Source organism: Amia ocellicauda, chromosome 4, assembly GCF_036373705.1.
Source record: "Amia ocellicauda isolate fAmiCal2 chromosome 4, fAmiCal2.hap1, whole genome shotgun sequence".
In the NCBI taxonomy this organism is placed as follows: Eukaryota; Metazoa; Chordata; class Actinopteri; order Amiiformes; family Amiidae; genus Amia; species Amia ocellicauda.
In genome coordinates this window covers 34,373,185-34,394,102 of record NC_089853.1, presented here as the reverse complement: position 1 = coordinate 34,394,102, position 20,918 = coordinate 34,373,185, and the positions used below count along the sequence as shown (strand labels likewise).

General features: G+C 37.8%; 2 protein-coding genes across 2 annotated transcripts in view; one reads left to right on the top strand and one right to left on the bottom strand.

Moving 5' to 3' along the window:
* Positions 1-1,264: 1,264 nt before the first annotated feature.
* LOC136748311 (uncharacterized) lies at positions 1,265-5,279 on the bottom strand. Its single transcript, XM_066701942.1, has 2 exons — positions 4,993-5,279; positions 1,265-4,511 (listed from the first exon to the last, which is right to left on the bottom strand). Exon 2 carries the CDS (start codon positions 4,081-4,083, stop codon positions 2,944-2,946), a length of 1,140 nt encoding a protein of 379 aa, XP_066558039.1. The 5' UTR covers positions 4,084-4,511; positions 4,993-5,279; the 3' UTR covers positions 1,265-2,943.
* Positions 5,280-5,661: 382 nt separating this feature from the next.
* Positions 5,662-20,918, top strand: part of ap3s2 (adaptor related protein complex 3 subunit sigma 2) — a 40,255-nt gene continuing 24,998 nt past the window's right edge. The window contains exons 1-3 of the mRNA XM_066701947.1: positions 5,662-5,835; positions 6,285-6,376; positions 6,820-6,931. Of these exons, the coding sequence (XP_066558044.1) occupies positions 5,767-5,835; positions 6,285-6,376; positions 6,820-6,931 (273 nt within the window). The 5' untranslated portion in view covers positions 5,662-5,766. The remainder of the gene's footprint in view (positions 5,836-6,284; positions 6,377-6,819; positions 6,932-20,918) is intronic.

Here is a 20,918-nt window from a genome sequence, read left to right as displayed (position 1 = left end):
GGAAGCTTTTGCATTAAGGCCTATCCTTTCTGACTTTTATTTATGTTTATTGTGGTTTCCTGTAGTCATTTATTGCTTTGTTTCTAAAGCACAAAGTCTAGAAAGGTCTGCCCTTTGCGCTAAATAATAAAGAAGGGAAAAACATTTCCTGGTCCTTATGTACATGTACTTTGGGGTTATAAGAGAGCAGTGACAAGGCTATTGATTTGCCAAGTCTTCTATGCTTATTATGACAAATAATATGCTTTACTTTTGTTAAATCTTAAATAATATTATTTTTACCATTTCAAGTTTACCTCACAAGCTGAAAATCAGCAAGTGTATTATTTGAGAAATGTATCTGTCTACATACATATATCAAATCAAATGTATATATATATACACACACACACTAATACGTGGTTATTCTAAAGACCAATATGTGTTTTTGTATAAGATTAAAAATGTAAAGCATTTATTAAATATCAATTAAATTTTACTCTAGGTTCTTGAGTCTTCCGTTGTTATTTAGGCAACATTATTTAGCTTCAGAACTTCAACAGTCCAAACCACCAACCAATAGAAAAAAAATAAAATATATATATATATATATATATTATTTGTCAAGTTTCCAATGTGCAGAAGCAAGAAGACTTGGGCTAACAACTAGTAATCATGTACTGGCTGTGTAATTTGTGACTGTTTAAATTCTTGTTTAATCAGGGCCCTGGCCATTTACCTGATCTTTTATGTTGTCGGTGGTCTTTAAAGTTGGTTGTAAGGTGAAATAATTTTAAAAATATAATTTGTGATATGAATATAAGAGTATAAGCTATGATTTTTCTAAACATTCTTTAAGGATTTCATCATGCATTCCTGTAAGTTAAGGTGTCATTACTGGCACTATTAAGGTTAAGTAGAAATTATATTAGGCACAGATGGTAAGAAGCATGAGTTCCAGTCCCGTTTCTATACAACTTCAGCATTTGCACCAGTAATCCTGTAGACCACAGAATAATTCCAATATTGTGATGCAGAATTCTTGTATTTTAAGAAACTAAGGAGCTTCAGTCTTTAGTTTATATTTCAGCAGAGTTAAATTAGTACCCTGTATGTTTGATGTAGAAATCAGTACGCCCAGTATTTTAAACTTGTTTATCTGTCAATTAGGCAAATCATGTTCTAACATTTGCTTAGAAATGTTAGGCAGCAACCCTTTTTTTATTAGATTGATGAGGATTCATATTAGTCACCTTAGGACATAGAAAACAAAGAAACATTTAAACACATCTGAAGAGCCACTTTATCAGGGTCATAATTTCAGAATTTATAATTTATGATGGTACAAAGGATGAAAATAGGAAATATTGTACATTTCAAGTGCTCAATGTGTACGCAGCTCTTCTTTCTTCTTGTAAATGGATGTTGGGAGACCTCTTTTGGTGTAATGTGCTACTACATTGTATGCATGGTTACATGAATTACAAAAGAGGGACTTCACAAGTATTATATTGGGAGGAACTGGATAATTTCTGCATCTTTGTTTATTTTATTTTCAAAATGCAGAGAGTAGTCTTAAGGCACTGGATAAATGGCTGACTAGGTTCTTACTGAGAACACTGGAAAGTACAACATTCCAGGCAAAGTACACTGTAACAAGACAAGCTGTTGTGGGGCAGGGCTGAGGAAATCTGACTCTGAAGGCCCCGAGTTTGGCTGTGCAAAATGGTATCTCTGCATGGGGGAATACAGATCACAATCAGATACCTACACAGCTCAGATCTAAACCAGCTGTCTGTGTTCTATAAGGCCCTGTAGCTCCGTATGGCAACCATACCATTGGAGTCACTGGTGAGGCTCCTTGTAAGATATACTGTTACTAAAAAACATTATAAACTCTGATGAGAAAGACAATTGTTATCAGAGGCAATCTGGAACATGTGTGCAGCTAGGGGCAAAAATATTGCATTAACAGAAGAGACAACTTCCCTTGACATTGAGGTATTTGAATTCTGGAAAAGAATGGTTCATATTCATATTCAGTTTATGATACAATACAAACTTTTTCTTTGAAATGCATACATTTCCACAGTGTAGTACTAAACTTATTACAGAAAAATTAATAATGAAAAAACAATGAGGGGAAAAAAAAATGCAGGAACTGAATTAAATTGACTGAATTGTTATCTTACTATTGCTGGTGGATCTGACTGGTTATTGATGGGATTATAAACAGTTATGCCACTTACGTATATACATTTCTTTTTCCAGAAAGCTTTAACTTTCTGCTTAAGAAAAACATATGTTAAGCTTTGCAATCTATTTATGGACACAGATATGTAATAAGCAAAGAAAACGGGACAACATCAAAGGCATAATATATCTGTACAATTTGTCCGGAGGGAAATTATTTCTGTCAACATCCAAATATGAGAAAGAAAAGCAGGCCTGTTAACAGCCTCTGACGACATAACCAGGAAATTCTGACAGTATTTTTTCTGACCATGGAATCACAATCATTATTGTGTGGTTTAACGTTATGTAGTTTCAAGAGGTTTTTGTTTTTTCCATTGAGTCAATTATGACTACCACATTCGGATTATGAGCTTGTGTAACTGATCTAAATTATGACAGATCCAACTACCTCAACTAGTTGTTGATAATTTAAAATCAGAAATATGCACGCCAGAATTTGATACATTTCTTCAACAGTTTATTTACATAAAATATAGCTTGTAAATGAAATCAGAATAGTGTATGGCTAATTAATCTCATCTCTAAAAAGGCTTCCTAAAAATGCTACAAAATCCCCAAACCGAATGTAAATGTTTTTCACACTTACATAAAGTGATCAAAATATTGAATGATGATCAATTGGTCATGATGAATTGGTCTGTGTTAGACATGGGTGCTTGATGATATGTGATGTCATAAAGGTTGCAGGCATTGATCAGCACAGTTTAATCACCACAGCCAGCTGTCCAAGTGCAGGACACAGTAGCAGGACTGCTGAAGGATAGAGGTCAGTTCCTGATAACTCTGCTCCTTCCAGTTGGGAAGCAGACGCTCACTGTTCAAGGTCTGCAGCTTTGGGGTTCCTTCCCGCAGAACATGGTACAGACAAGGCCAACGGCTCTGTATCCTCAGCCTGGTGCGACGGTCTAATGTGATCCCTCGCACGATCTTCTTCGCACGGAACTCCCTCAGTGCAGGGAGATTGAGACGGGAGAAGACCAGGCCCCGACTCTGGGACACATCCAGGAACTCTAGGGTGAGGGACTCCAGTGTATAGGAGATGCCCAGGTTTCTGAGAGGCACCAAGACATGAAGTGTTAGGGACTTGAGGTTAGGCAGTGACTTGCTCAGTGTCTGCAAGGAGCTGGGGCTAACCCCTTTGAACACCCAGAAGTACTTGAGCTCCAGGACACGGAGATGCTGGAACTGTGTCAGCAGAGAGACAGACATCTCAGACCAGTCGAACTGCAGGCGCATCCTGGCAATCCGAGGGCAGCTGTGTGAGAGCTTGGAGAGCAGGATCTGAAAGTTATTGACCTGGTCCATCTTTGTGACACTCTCCTGGTGGGAGCTGGAGCTCGAGCTGGAGGCAGGTTGAAGCCGGAGATCCAAGGGCTCCAACAGCGTGAAAGTCCAGTTGAGGTCCAGTTGGCTGAGATCTCTGCAGTGGACATTCTCCAGCAGGTTAGAAAGCAAGTCCCCCCACTTGTGGTAATGGTCTCCCAGGTCGAAACTGGCCTTCAAGGTGAGCAGGCTGGCTCCGCGGGAGATAAGGTGATGGGCATAGTGATGGACCCATGCCTTCCACCGCTCAAACTCACGGTTGGACACCAGCAATCCTTCCTGCCCCAAATAGAAAGCCCCCCGTCGTGAGAAGTCTGCCACCCTCCATAGTTTCCCTGAGCGAACCAGGCAACTCCAGCTGCAGCACACCATGGCGGCGCTGCATTTGTCCACCTCGCTGAGAAATGACAACACATGGACCTGGCATTCCACTGGCAGCAGGTTGAAGGGGAAGCAATTTAGCTCAGCTTTGGGAAGCCTTCGACATCTACTTACAAGGTGGAGAGGTTTCTTCCTAGGAGGCATGACATACAGAGGGTGATCTACGTTAGCGCCACAGATTTAAGAACTTTACTTTTTTTCTGCCAAGCTTTCCCAGTTCAGATTCAGGTATTTCAGTGTTCTCACTGAATCTGAGCACTGTTCGGTCTTAAACCTCGATGGGGAACAGCTATAAGCTCTGCCCAAGCTGTTCTGTGCGATTTTGTTTCTTACTGAAAAAATCCTTGGCATAATCACTAAAAGGGGCTGGATTTATTTAGTCAGGACTGAATGGCTTTACAATGATACATAATAAGGATCCATATATAAAGGAGTTCATGATGGATTTTGTTTTTCACAACATGTTGTATTTTTCAGAGTCAAAGAGAAATTAAAGACAGCTGTAGGAAGGCTTGATAGATTCCATGAAGGCCACAGTCCAGTCTAAATTCAGTTGTTTTTGTGTGAAGAACCTAAATTAAAAACATACAATCAACAAAAAGAAATTAAAAAAGAAAACAGTGGAACTGATTTAAGTGTTTTGTGTTAATTCTACATACTGGAAATAGGCTTCCAAATATTTATATTTAATGTTAGTACAAAACACAATACAAAATCAATGTCAAACAGATATACAGAGAAACAATAGTAAAAATGACGAATTGATCTGAAGTACACCTGCTTATTATTAAATACGTTATGTTAATTTAACATAACGTATTTAGTGTGAAAAAATGCGGATAATTAGTATTGTGGTAGTTACTACTAGTTGGAGTAATTTAATAAACAACTTAGTAGAATGAAACACAAAATAAACAGTTCACCATAATCCAGCACCAAATAGGACACGTCGTTTGATTGTCAAACCTACTAAAAAGACAATAAAGTCACGTGCATAATATTTTGGAAATGCACAAAAACGTCTAATCTGACAGACGTTAAAAAAATGCTTACCTCTTATTACCACAGCATAATTTTTTCTGAATTTAAAGACCTGTGATATTAAATCCGGGGGAAGACACGATTTACACAAGTCAGTAAATTCCATTAAATTGTTTAAACTTCCGTAATCCAAGGTCTACAAATCTTAACATATTGTTATCGATTATCGTTATTAAGTATGTTCTGGTCAGCGGCATCAGAAACAAATCGAAAGTATTTTCCACAGTGTTTTTGTTTTGGATCTGTAGTCTCTCATGCTGACGTCATCAAAGTCTGTGCGACCTCTATTTCCTTCCGCCAGTTTGGACTGCGGTACCATTTGTAAGCAGTTTTAAGACGATGTGATCATTTGTTTTACTATTATTAGTCTAACTTGTACTCAAAGTTGTAAATATGTTTTCTTTTGTATTTTTCTATTTCAATTAATAACTGCTTTAGGTAAAAGCTCTGTAGATGTAAGCTAGGCGCATATTGCTTTTGAAAGCACATATTTTCCCTTCCCCCCCCCCCCCCCCCAAGTTAAACTCATTTATAATTAGGAAAGAATGAACGAAAAAAAGTGTATTTTTTATTTTTAAAAGGATCTTTAAGACACATAATTAATATATTTACAAGGGAGAATTGTAGTATATAAGTATGTTTCTAGTCGGACATATATTACACAGACACGCTTTTAAAGCGGACGTCCGGATCTACATTGACAGTAGGCTGCACGTAGAAAATTGGGAAATTTCGTGTTGAGACTATTCAGCCCAAAAAAAGCACAACAAACAACAACAAGCAAATATGATTAAGGCGATTTTGGTGTTCAACAATCATGGGAAGCCCCGACTTATCAGATTTTATCAGTATTTTGTAAGTGCAATTGACGTATTTGTGTATTTTGTATACTTTATGCACATAATGCCACATAAGATAGGGATACTGAAATATACATTTTAACTGTACCTGCTGCATGCGCCTCACTCATAATATAAGTTGGGGATTTAAAAAGGTTAGTTAGTTAAAGAAACATCAGGAAAGTTTTCTTCCCAGATGTTTGCTTGATCCTCTCTGGGTCCTTTAGTGTAAAGCATTGCACATAAACTGATTCATTTTGATCATTTAAATGTAGTGCGTCACTCCAACCGCTAACAAGTAAATCAATATCATTAATGCTGAAAAGATGAAAAAGAAACGTTTATCCGTGTGGCAGGTGGTAAAACCTACAACGAAAATACTTGGCCAGTTTTGCAGGCATTATACCATATGCAGTGATGCAGAGTGAGAGTGCAGTTTTAACTCAGACTGTTTACTTTGTGTAGCCTGAAGACATGCAACAACAGATCATCAGAGAGACCTTCCACCTTGTGTCTAAGAGAGACGACAATGTCTGTAATTTTTTGGAAGGGGGAAGGTATGTATATCTGCGTGGTTATGATCAGGACTTTTCAACTCATTCCATCACAGATGTTAATATTCATGAAAATGCTGATTTTTGCTGTAGAATTATAAAGAGAAATGCTCTGATTAATTGATCCGACCACAGCAATCCTCAGTCTACGCATGTACCCTTTGGGATGTAAAGTAAAACTGGCACAGGTCGCAGTAACGTTTGTGTGCGTATTAAAAACACTACCAACATTGACCTTGGAGCATCTGTGGCCATGCAGCTTGGACTGATTTGACTTGGGTAGCTGTGTTGCATTTCATTTTCAGCAGAAGCATGGGTCAGCCTGATTTTACCCTTGGATATTTTGCACTGTCATCACTATACATGTAAATGGGAAGGATATGTTTAACGAGCTGCACTGGAATGGACAGTAGCAATGACATGGTTATGTTTGTCTCCATTTGTAGTTTGATAGGAGGATCTGACTATAAGCTGATCTACAGGCATTACGCTACCCTGTATTTCGTCTTTTGTGTGGACTCTTCTGAAAGTGAGCTTGGGATTCTGGATCTGATACAGGTATGAATTCATTTTAATTTAACTAACAATACAATAATAACAAAAATACAATAACAATACTTACAATAATTTTGTTTACTGGAGCGTTACAGTTCAATCCCTCAACTATGATGGTTTTTGTGTGTTTTTAACTGACTCGTATTCTTTACTGTAATACCCATGCAATTTCTCAGTTCTAAAAAACCATCAAGTTTAGGACTAATGCAGCACCCAGTACGCTACAGGCATTACTCTTGATGTTTTTAAGCCCAGTCAGCCATGGCAGCACTCAGACCGTTGTGCACTGCCCCATGGGCACATTTGTACACATTTGAACTTTAAAAGCAATGGTTGCTGGTTTTAAAATCTGATCTGATCTGATTATAGTGTGACACTTTACTGGGAGACTTTTAAAAAGTTCTTACAGAATAACTAAATTCACTCCCCATTTTCACTTTCCTTTGCATCAAAAAGCCTAAATACATTTATTGTGTTTCTTTGTTAACTTAATGTCAAGTAGGTTTGTCCTCATGATTAGGCTCCTGTGTTAATGAGACCCACTTTCTTAGACTGCATTTCATTCCTCCCAGCACAAGGTGGTCATGTAGTCTGTCTAGATAAACCACTTACTGATTAATAATTAATAATTTCCCGATTAGTTTAATCATCTCAATTAATCATTCCATAAATGCTCTTTGGCATGTTGATTAAACATCATCAGCGACAGACATTTATTTAAAGAGACATGCATCCATTTATTACTCATGCATCTTATTCAATATTATCAAGCTCATCGTTTCCTCATGTTTAATAATTACATTTGTTGTATCACATTGCTTTTTTTTTAATTGAATCAACTAATAGATGAGAAACAGTTGCAATTAGTATTATTATGTGTAATGGTTCACATGTTTACTAGATGATTTGGGTCATGTCAGGCTAATTACATAATGAGAAGGCAGCAGCATAAAACTTGAATATTCAGAATATATAATAATTATATTATTTTAATAGTGAAAACATTTCAGATGCTTGTTATTCTGCTGCAGAATATTATTACAAACACATCCCTTTTTACCCAGGCTTCCTGGAAAAGGAAATTAACATATCACAGATGTGTACAGTTTAAAATCTCAGTTCTCCCTGATTGTTACATGGCAAGGGACTGTTGGATCTGATTCAATGGGTTGAATCACAAAGCTGTGAAGTAAGAGTTTATTAAACATAATAAACTGCAGAACTGATAAATGCATACCAAGCACTGGCACAAGTGATTACACAAATGAACAATCTATGTGTAAAAACCTTCCATGACATTTATGAAAAATGTACTAATTACTACAACCCAGAATAATCAAATAATCAACACCTTTTATTCATCCAGCTAATAACTTTCTGATGACAGTAAGGATATTTGACCCTCGATTTGATGCTGACTGCCATATACAAAAGCAAACAGCAGTAGACAGACTTTGAGTGATTTTGTATTAAAGCTGAATAAGTATTTCCTATGGAGCATTATAAGGGTCAAAATTCAATCTTTAATTAATACATGAATTCATAAATGAATTCGTCAGTTGTCAATCACCCGAGGGGGTGATCGATGGCGCTGTGATTGTGGGCGGGGCTGCTGTGCTGCTGGGAGGGACGATAGTGCTGACAATATTTCACAGTCCGTTTGACCCGCGATAAGTGCTCAAGTCTCCAAAGCGCTGCATTATGAATGGCCAAAAAGCATATGTAAGAGAGTGCAATACTTCACTCATATAGACTACACTGTACTGTGTATGTGCTGGTGTAGTGGTCAAGAAACACTGCTATGTATGGAATACCATTTAAGTCAATATTAAATAAGAAAATAAATATGGCTATGAAATAAATCCTGAAATAAATACATGAGGCAATAAATATATAAATGAGTCAATATATAAAGTTTTTTTTTTCAAAATTATATTGTTCAAAGGACGACTTTTATTTCATAATGCCACATTTATTTCATAATGACACATTTCCCTCTTGTATACGCCTTTAGAAGGCGGGACGTAAATCACGCGTTTGATGGGCTTGTTTAATTGTTCTTGGAGGCGGGACTTGGCTCTGAGGTGGATTTATTTTGAAGAAAAAAAACGGGAAAAAAAGATGAGTGCAATTAGCAAACATTACCCTACCAGACTGTAATCTTAATCGTGAAATGCAAGTACAATATATACCGTTTTATATATTTACATGTTGCATAGCATTAATACTGAGATTAACAAGAATAATGAATCCTTTTGAAGAGTGATCATTAACATGTACAGTTCAGGCTTAAACATTTATTACATAAAATAGGACCAGGCATCTTTGCTGGTACAGGGGGGAAAGTATTTAAATATATTTTTAGAAATGCATATCAATATGTATTAAGCTAGGTGGCTAACAGGTAGGTAGGTAGGTAGGTAGCTGTGTGTGTGTGTGTGTCTGCTCTGGGGGCAGACACAGCTCTGTTTTCAGAGCAGAGACACAGTGAGGGAAAAAAGTATTTGATCACCTGCTGATTTTGTACATTTGCCCACTGACAAAGAAATGATCAGTCTATAATTTTAATGGTAGGTGTATTTTAACAGCGAGAGACAGAATAACAACAAAAAAATCCAGAAAAATGCATTTCAAAAAAGTTATAAATTGATTTGCATGTTAATGAGGGAAATAAGTATTTGATCCCCTATCAATCAGCAAGATTTCTGGCTCCCAGGTGTCTTTTATACAGGTAACGAGCTGAGATTAGGAGCACTCTCTTAAAGGGAGAGCTCCTAATCTCAGCTTGTTACCTGTATAAAAGACACCTGTCCACAGAAGCAATCAATCAATCAGATTCCAAACTCTCCACCATGGCCAAGACCAAAGAGCTGTCCAAGGATGTCAGGGACAAGATTGTAGACCTACACAAGGCTGGAATGGGCTACGAGACCATCGCCAAGCAGCTTGGTGAGAAGGTGACAACAGTTGGTGCGATTATTCGCAAATGGAAAAAACACAAAATAACTGTCAGTCTCCCTCGGTCTGGGGCTCCATGCAAGATCTCACCTCGTGGAGGTTCAATGATCATGAGAACGGTGAGGAACCAGCCCAGAACTACACGGGAGGATCTTGTTAATGATCTCAAGGCAGCTGGGACCATAGTCACCAAGAAAACAATTGGTAACACACTACGCCGTGAAGGACTGAAATCCTGCAGCGCCCGCAAGGTCCCCCTGCTCAAGAAAGCACATGTACAGGCCCGTCTGAAGTTTGCCAATGAACACCTGAATGATTCAGAGGAGAACTGGGTGAAAGTGTTGTGGTCAGATTAGACCAAACTCGAGCTCTTTGGCATCAACTCAACTCGCCGTGTTTGGAGGAGGAGGAATGACCCCAAGAACACCATCCCCACCGTCAAACATGGAGGTGGAAACATTATGCTTTGGGGGTGTTTTTCTGCTAAGGGGACAGGACAACTGCACCGCATCAAAGGGACGATGGACGGGGCCATGTACCGTCAAATCTTGGGTGAGAACCTCCTTCCCTCAGCCAGGGCATTGAAAATGGGTCGTGGATGGGTATTCCAGCATGACAATTACCCAAAACACACAGCCAAGGCAACAAAGGAGTGGCTCAAGAAGAGGCACATTAAGGTCCTGGAGTGGCCTAGCCAGTCTCCAGACCTTAATCCCATAGAAAATCTGTGGAGGGAGCTGAAGGTTCGAGTTGCCAAACGTCAACCTCGAAACCTTAATGACTTGGAGAGGATCTGCAAAGAGGAGTGGGACAAAATCCCTCCTGAGATGTGTGCAAACCTGGTGGCCAACTACAAGAAACGTCTGACCTCTGTGATTGCCAACAAGGGTTTTGCGACCATGTACTAAGTCGAAGGGGTCAAATACTTATTTCCCTCATTAACATGCAAATCAATGTATAACTTTTTTGAAATGCGTTTTTCTGGATTTTTTTGTTATTCTGTCTCTCACTGTTTAAATACACCTACCATTAAAATTATAGACTGATCATTTCTTTGTCAGTGGGCAAACGTACAAAATCAGCAGGGGATCAAATACTTTTTTCCCTCACTGTATACATACATATGGATATTTTTGGAGTAATGTAAATGAATACATAAAAAGTCACTCGTGATGTTATGGAGAAACGTTCAAAAAAGACAAGAATCAGGGTGTGTATGGAAGGATTTTTTGCCAGTACGAGGATTTATTTATAGCAATAGCAATAGCAATGTTAGCTACCTAGCTTAATACATATTGATATGCATTTCTAAAAATATATTTAACCAACTACATATATTTAAATACTTTCCCCCCTGTACCAGCAAAGATGCCTGGTCCTATTTTATGTAATAAATGTTTAAGCCTGAACTGTACATGTTAATGATCACTCTTCAAAAGGATTAATTATTCTTGTTAATCTCAGTATTAATGCTATGCAACATGTAAATATATAAAACGGTATATATTGTACTTGCATTTCACGATTAAGATTACAGTCTGGTAGGGTAATGTTTGCTAATTGCACTCATCTTTTTTTCCCGTTTTTTTTCTTCAAAATAAATCCACCTCAGAGCCAAGTCCCGCCTCCAAGAACAATTAAACAAGCCCATCAAACGCGTGATTTACGTCACGCCTTCTAAAGGCAAGTGACCAATCAGACGCGTCATCCCGTTCTGCCCCTCAGAACAGCGCTGGTTTCCAAAAGCTCAACTGAGCAGCGCGCTCACTCACTAATCATAATGTATAATGTCTGTGTTCCTTATGTATCCACACGATGGTGCAATTGGTCAAATTAACCAGTACAAAAATGAACCTCGGTTTAGTCAAAGTGTAATTAATGTACTGTTCTTGTACAGGGCTATAAGAGTGTGGAAACATTACCAAGAAATCCAATAATTAGTCCACATAGCCTTGGATCTGTACTTTGGCACAGTATCTGAAAAGCAAAAAATAAAAAGGAAGATAATCTCTTTTCTTGAACAATATAAACATGAGAGAGGCTACATAGAAGGAAATTATATTAAAATCAAAGTAACACGTCCCTTTTTAAAATGTACAGACAAAAACAATTGGGCCTATTCAACCATTATTAAATATACCCTATGCCTCACATTTTAATTTGTAAATTCATAGACCATTTAATTAATTTCCTTAGAAAGTATATCATTTAAGTTTAAGTTTCTGTGATTTTTAAAGCAACATTTAAAAGGTAGATAAAATATTGCACAAAAAATGCTTTTGAGAACAGCCTATCTCTATCTGGGTGTGAAGGACGTACTGTTCAGCTAATAAACATCTTTGTTCTGTATTTTTGAGATTAGATTTAACTGCCTATTTGATCTATTTATATCTTTATCTGTATTTGCATAACTCAGATCTTCAGCTCTTTTCACACTGACACATGATTGTGTCAACCTTGCTGACCTTCTCACTGGGACTTGAAAGTGTAATATTAACTTCTGTTATGATTATGTTTGATAAGAAATAAACATTAAGGTTGTGAGTCCATTTCCAGAGAAACTGACATCATGTAATGTTTCATCGTCCTTCAACATCCTCTTTTTATTAATAATACTAGTATTGATAGTCTTAGTTATAATTATGATAGTTTTTTCAAACCATGTTCCTAGTTTTTTTATGATGTTAGATCCTGTGATTAAATGTCTTACAACTTTAAATAGGGAATGCGGAGAATACGGAAAATGTACTGTGGGCATTTTACCATGTGGCTACATCACCCTTTCAGGACCCATTTTCACAGGCCCTATGGTGGCAATAAATCCTCCAGGACCTTTTTCCAGTAGCATAAAGCATATAAATATCTCTTTAAATGGCAATGACCTTGATCCTTCATTAACAGTTTACCATAGAACAACGTTTAATCAAAGCAGTCCCCAATGGTTTTAAGCAGTGATGGACAATCTGATAGCCCAGGCTACTTTGCGAAGTATGGGAGTTACAGTTTTGTCAAGATCAAATTGAAATGCATTTTTTTTCCCACACCTAAACCCTTTTAAAATTTGTTACAATATCGATTATAATATATGCCTGAAACTAAATAAATATATAATTTCATATTATGCTGTATTTCACACCTAGAGAAACACAATTATACAATAATGAGCAGGAAGGATTAAAGGGGAAGTAACAGTCCCTAAAATTACAGATTTATATGTTATCATGTGTTAGTAGGAGAGTATTGATGATTTTTCTTTTCCATTCGATAATTTTAGTAAGTTCTAAAACTTAAAACTATAACCTTCATCTAGGGCACAATAGCACTTTTTATACCACTGATGCATTGTTGTCAAATGGGTGTGATAGGTTGTTTTATTTATGACCCCAAAACAAAGACTGAATTATATTGTAATAAACTGTTAAGCTTATTAGTTTTGTATTGATATAATAATACTATTAAAATTAGATTCCTCACTAAAGATCAAAAATCAATATTGCATATCTTACCTTTCTGATTGTCTTAACTAATCAAGAGGACTAAATTTTAAAAAGGAACAATTTAAGAAAATATACAAGTCTAGCATATGTCCATTGTCTGTTCTCTGCATTTTAGAGATTATTTCATGTTGTTATTGATAAAGACCATGGCATCCACATTCTCTGGTTGTAAAGAAACACAGAGTTTGTTGCACACGTTTTCACTTGGCATAGAAATTGAAGGAATGATAAACGTGTGCTAAGCCAAGGATGCCAGGTTGGGAAAGCATGTTTGAGTGTTTTTTCATCAAAGTAGGGGGTTCATCTCTGATACCCAGTGGGATTTCCAAGGAGTAGATTGTCTATGTAAGCCTTTCCTTGGTATTGTTCGTGCTTGGTGACCACCATGAATTAACATTTCAAGAGCCTATTCTGCTTTCTCTGCTTCTGCTTGCACCACATCATTCAGTATCTTGCTCAAAGCTGAAAAAAGAATTGGATTCATGCACTTTGGTATGCTTGGACATAAAGTCCAGATTGCAAAATGGGGGTCAAAAAAGGAAGCAAAGAGCAATGGCATATTCTGATTATTTTGGTTGTTAAGTTAGTCAATGCAAAATTGAACTGATAGATTATTGCAACAGTTTCCCTTGTAAAGCCATTACTGCTGAAGTGGCACTAATAGTTTTCTCTGCACTCAGTGGAAGAGTGACTTCAGGGGAAGCATGTCAGCCATGAATTTACACTGGTCACTAGTGAGTTCAAACGTTGAAGCATAAGACTTTTTTGTTTAGTCTGGGTTAGGAATGGCTTATGAAAAAACACAAAGCACCTGCTGACAGTGAAAATTATTTTGTATTTATTTATTAAATTGCTCTAATTGAAAGTATTCATCAGATTATCCACACAGTAGAACCTGAATTTAACCTTTGTGTCAATTGTAAATAAAAATGACTTTTAAATAAGTGAATAATAATAATAAAAAAACTATTTTCACTGTCAGCAGGTGCTTCTGCTTCACAGTTTATTATTTTGTGATGGCCAATACAGATCTTCATTTAGTAAAATAAATACATACAATTGCCCCATCTGCTTCCCATTATTAGTTACAATGCCCAGCATATTTACTACTGAACCAGTTTAGAAGTTTTATATGATGCAAGGTGGGATGTATGAGATGACAACGATTGACCAGTAATGAGCTGACAATTGAGTTTTGGTGATAAACAATGACAACATTTTTCCTATTATTATTATTATTATTATTATTATTATTATTATTATTATTATTACTGCAAGACCTTAATGGCCTTTCCTTAATAGTGTTCACCTCAAGTGAACAGGGAGCCATTTGGTCACACTACCACTGAATGTAATTATTACCCGAGCTGCTGTAGGGAAGTCCAATACAATGCTCTTTATGGTCTTTTTTGCTGGTAAATGTTGAAACGTCACATTCTGAAATACTGAGAAGCTCTCCTTAGGATATTTACAATTATAATTATAAACCAATAATACTTTTTTGCTTTTACATTAAATTACTCAAAACTAGTAAAAATAACTTTCTACAAGTAATTTTTAATTCTAGTAATAATGCTAGTAATTTAAGTTAACCTATTACTTATGCTCAGTATACAACATTTCTTATTGTTTAATATAAGTGAAGTTACTTAAAAAAAAGAAAAAGAAAGAAACATACACTCCACAAGTAATTTTAATTAATAGGCCTAGCTGATAAGAAATTCAACTAATCCACTTACTTGGTTTAAGCAATCCTGATAGAACAAGTATATCCAAGTAAACTAAATGTAAATTTGGAGTAATATGAAAGTACATTTTGTAATTGTTATAAGTAAAATACAAATTTAAGTAATATAATAAATGTATTTTTGTGAGTGCGCTAGTTCCCCTTTAAATTTAGACCGGCATAATGATCTGCTTACTCCCAAAATATCTGCTAGCCTGTGTTACTGAAAGGCACAAATTTATTTTAATTTTCTACTTGCTTTGTGTTACTCATATTTATCAATGATTAAATTTAGTAAATTTGTGACCTACAAGAGACCCTTTTGTAATCTTCTGGTCCTTTCTTACTGTTACACAGATACTTAAGAGACACTGTCATACATACTACAAACAGAACACATTTCCCTGAACAGATAATACTCTGACCGTTGCACTTTTTGGATGCTAACATTATGGGAGCTGCTCATCAAGCATATAATACCGGGAACTTATTGTTGTACAATTGGAGCAAAATGTGCTTTTGTTATAAAGTAACAAGTAACTTCCTGACCAAATCCAAACCGTAGCCTCATGAATTTCTACTGTTCAAATTCAGTTATCGTTCCTTATAATCAGTAATCCTGATAAGAAGTTGAGCCTTTTCCTAGCATTTTTTATGGTTGTGAAATATTTTGCAAGAAGATACTGAATGATTGATTTCACAGAGTTAATAGATAATCAAGGTTTTGCTTCTTTGATGCTTTATCTATTTCAAGATGCCCTTAAAATCTGGTTATCATTGTGCCTCAGGGTGACCTTAAGAGATTTACCTGGAGATTGGAGATTGGTTGTCATGCACTTGACAATTCCAGCTGAGTCATTGTGTATCAGTTTTTTTGTTATGTGGGTATTAGTAGAATAACTATAGTTGTCAACACTTGGAGTTCCCAACAGCTTATTAAAGATATGCAAAGGACATCAAAATACACAGCAAGCATGTTTTGCTAAATCAGGGAAATGGTGCAGACGTTCCTATCTGGGATTTCCCCCCCACCCCCCCCTTCCCCTTGGGAGGACAACTTTATTGTGTATTTCATCACTTTAAAATCTATTAAAAAACAAAGTGTGATTTGCAGCAACAGAAAATTAAAACTAAACGTCTTTACCCGGAAGTGGGACGTTTGCTTTATCCCACAGAAACACTTTCGTCAGATAGCCTTGTTCTGGTTCACTCCACGAGTAATAGCGGGGCCAGGGCTTCTGAAAATATCTTCCTTTTCCTGTGATTACAGAAGTTATATTGCCTACTACCCCCACCTTTTACTAATCAACATTTGGAATTGATAGATTGTGTAGACTAGGGGTGTCAAACTCAATTTTACCACGGGCCATATGATAATTTCAAGTTTCACTCGAGGGCCGCATTAATATTTGCTCGTCCCTATTTATAATTCACTGTTGTTTCAACAAAATTTGCAACACTAAATTTAAATTAATTAGTTAGAATTATACTTAATCTTTAACATTTTTGAATATTCAAAACACACATCTTACCTAATTACTGCTCTGAGGGAGACCTGACACCTTTTTTTGTGAGACTAGCTTGTCAATGTCCGATACTTGTCTCCTTTGTTTTGCAGAAAAAGTCTGATTTCTCCCCGTAGCTCAAAAAACGTTTTGAGTACTGCACCCCGACTCAGCCAGCGCACTTCTGTGTGATCAGGCAAATCGCCACATTCAACGTTAAGCTCCTCAAGGAATGGCTGGAATTGACAGTGCTTTAAACCTCTAGTATGGGCTCAAATTAGCGCCATAAGTATCGCATTCAAAAAAATTGATGTTGAGATCAAAAATAAATTGAATGCAACATTTTTAGAATTGTAAACAAAAAAAAGCGAATCAATCGCGAAAATCGAAAGCAAAAAAAAACGATAGCAAAACTCGTCTGCTGTCCGTCTTTGCTTGCGATGCTGCAATTCTTGCTTTCGCCGCCAGTTTCTTTGCTTTCGATTTTTTTTCGTTTACGAGTTTTGGCGCTGTTTTGCCGCGAGGGCGGGATTTACAGGGAGGCGTGGATCCTGGGTCTCCATTGGTCGAGCAGGTTTGAGTGACGGTTCTTCCTGACCCAATTAGTGAGCAGGTGGGCTGGTCTGACAGTCACCTCTCTGCAACACATCTGACTTCACCGCTGACTGATCCAGACTGAGCGGTGCAACTACATGGCTTCGGAATTTAATTATAAACAAAGCATGCTTTTAATAAAAGTTGTGGACAGTCGCTTTCTACATATTACATGTGTTTATTTCATACAGCCATTATTCACATCTTTATCAATGGCTCCAGTAATTTTGTAGGTGACTGTGCATATATATAGTGTGCATGTGTGTACAGTGAGGGAAAAAAGTATTTGATCCCCTGCTGATTTTGTATGTTTGCCCACTGACAAAGAAATGATCAGTCTATAATTTTAATGGTAGGTGTATTTTTTAACAGAATAACAACAAAAAAATCCAGAAAAACACATTTAAAAAAAGTTATCAATAGATTTGCATGTTAGTGAGGGAAATAAGTGTTTGACCCCTTCGACTTAGTACTTGGTGGCAAAACACTTGGTGGCAATCACAGAGGTCAGACGTTTCTTGTAGTTGCACACATCTCAGGAGGGATTTTGTCCCACTCCTCTTTGCAGATCCTCTCCAAGTCATTAAGGTTTCGAGGCTGACGTTTGGCAACTCGAACCTTCAGCTCCCTCCACAGTTTTTCTATGGGATTAAGGTCTGGAGACTGGCTAGGCCACTCCAGGACCTTAATGTGCTTCTTCTTGAGCCACTCCTTTGTTGCCTTAGCTGTGTGTTTTGGGTCATTGTCATGCTGGAATACCCATCCACGATCCATTTTCAATGCCCTGGCTGAGGGAAGGAGGTTCTCACCCAAGATTTGACGGTACATGGCCCCGTCCATCATCCCTTTGATGCGGTGCAGTTGTCCTGTCCCCTTAGCAGAAAAACACCCCCAAAGCATAATGTTTCCACCTCCATGTTTGACGGTGGGGATGGTGTTCTTGGGGTCATTCCTCCTCCTCCAAACACGTCGAGTTGAGTTGATGCCAAAGAGCTCGATTTTGGTCTCATCTGACCACAACATTTTCACCCAGTTCTCCTCTGAATCATTCAGATGTTCATTGGCAAACTTCAGACGGGCCTGTACATGTGCTTTCTTGAGCAGGGGGACCTTGCGGGCGCTGCAGGATTTCAGTCCTTCACGGCGTAGTGTGTTACCAATTGTTTTCTTGGTGACTATGGTCCCAGCTGCCTTGAGATCATTAACAAGATCCTCCCGTGTAGTTCTGGGCTGATTCCTCACCGTTCTCATGATCATTGAAACTCCACGAGGTGAGATCTTGCATGGATCCCCAGACCGAGGGAGACTGACAGTTATTTTGTGTTTCTTCCATTTGCGAATAATCGCACCAACTGTTGTCACCTTCTCACCAAGCTGCTTGGCGATGGTCTTGTAGCCCATTCCAGCCTTGTGTAGGTCTACAATCTTGTCCCTGACATCCTTGGGCAGCTCTTTGGTCTTGGCCTTGGTGGAGAGTTTGGAATCTGATTGATTGATTGCTTCTGTGGACAGGTGTCTTTTATACAGGTAATGAGCTGAGATTAGGAGCACTCCCTTTAAGAGAGTGCTCCTAATCTCAGCTCGTTACCTGTATAAAAGACACCTGGGAGCCAGAAATCTTGCTGATTGATAGGGGATCAAATACTTATTTCCCTCATTAACATGCAAATCAATTTATAACTTTTTTGAAATGCGTTTTTCTGGATTTTTTTGTTGTTATTCTGTCTCTCACTGTTAAAATACACCTACCATAAAAATTATGGACTGATCATTTCCTTGTCAGTGGGCAAACGTACAAAATCAGCAGGGGATCAAATACTTTTTTCCCTCACTGTATGTGTGCATGTATGTATGTGTGTGTGTGTGTTTCTTACCTACACATAAACTGGGACATCACATGCTCTTAAATGAATACGATGCCCCTCCATTTGCCTTTTGCTAAATGCTGTGAGCTCATCAGTCTGGCGCTGTGTTATCTGAGCAGCTGAATTAAAGTGCTCTGCAGGTTACATTAATATGAACATGATATTAAACATATTACGGTGCACGTAGCCGGTGAATCCTGTGTTGTGTTTCAGTGCTGTATGTTGGGCTCAAATGGTGGTGATCCAGTGATTGCGCAGCTCTTGACTGCAGGTCTGCGCACACAGGGGGTCAATGAGTCGCTGAACCGGCGCTGCTGTTGAAACCGAGACAGTCGATACCATCCAGACCAGCCCACCTGCTCGCTGATTGGGTCAGGAAGACCCGTCACTCAAACCTGCTGGACCAATGGAGACCCAGGATCCACGCCTCCCTGTAAATCCCGCCCTCATGACAAAACAGCGCCAAAACTCGTAAACGAAAAAAAAAAATCGAAAGCAAAGAAACTGGCTGCGAAAGCAAAAATTGCATCATCGCAAGCAAAGACAGACTGCAGACGAGTTTTGGTATCGTTTTTTTTTTTTGCTTTCGATACATTTTTTTTTGTTTACAATTCTAAACATTTTGCATTCAATTTTTTTTATTTTTGATCGCAACATCATTTTTTTTCTCAAGTTTTTTTTTGTTTTTTGAATGCGATTTTTTTTTTTGAATTTGATACTTATGGCGCTAATTTCAGCCCATACTCTAGCCCTGGTTTTGTTACAGTGTGTAATACCCAGTTTCCACTGGCCTGTTCAGCGGCACCTCAGCGTGGCCGGGCCGTATCTGCGCACCTACTACACCCGCAGCGTCTCCCTCACTGTCCGGCTGCCTGGGAAGAGACTGAGACACGAAGGTCAAAGCACATCTGGACGCTCGGCATTCTGGGATTTAGTGTTTTACACTGGAGGCTGACATGCCGCTAAAATTACAGTGCAGTACACTTTGGGCTGAAATGTTTTTACGATATCTAACACAGTCTTATAGTATAAGTTATACAAGATATTCAAAAGTAAAAACCGGGACACATTGAAACAATATATAAAACAAATTACATCACTTAAAATTTCACCTAGTTTATTTATTTTACCAGCGCATCGTAAATAACCGTGTTGCTTCTCCCTGTATCATGATCCGTTTAACATTGATAATATAGCTTCATTTAAGTATCCTACATATTCGCCCTTATTATTTATCTGTGGGAGAATGAGCTGTGTTCCACTGTGAAATACAGTGCACTGGGTTTAAATCTGCCCCGTGTAGCCACTACCTATCTATATATCATGAAATATACAGTATGTCAGTCACAGTTTCTTAAGCAAAACTCATACATGTGTAAATAAATACGGCTACAACACTCTGGCATCCATAACTTACTGGAATAGTTTTCCCACAAATTCAGTGTCAGCATGTTTTCTCTGTACCTGCAGCTTCATCAATGTGCAAAATAAAAATCACATCAATAACATCGCGGGGCATCAGCTTTTATTGCGAATGGGTTTCCTTTAAAAAACACCTTTGACACCGTAATGAATGGATCAGTTGTATTAATCGCTAAGTTGTGTAAGGTTGTAGGGTTTGTATTTCTGCAGTCGGTAAAGCGTCTATATTTGGATTATCATTAACATAGCGATAACGAGGGATTACAAATATAATTAAAATTTACGATTCTTCATGCGATTGATCACATACAAATTAGCCTCTGTCTCAAACACTGTAATAGTTTTAAGATAGTGTAAACAGGGGGAAGCTAAAAACCGTGACATTTAAATCATTTAGAGATCATTTACAAGACATCGGGACAT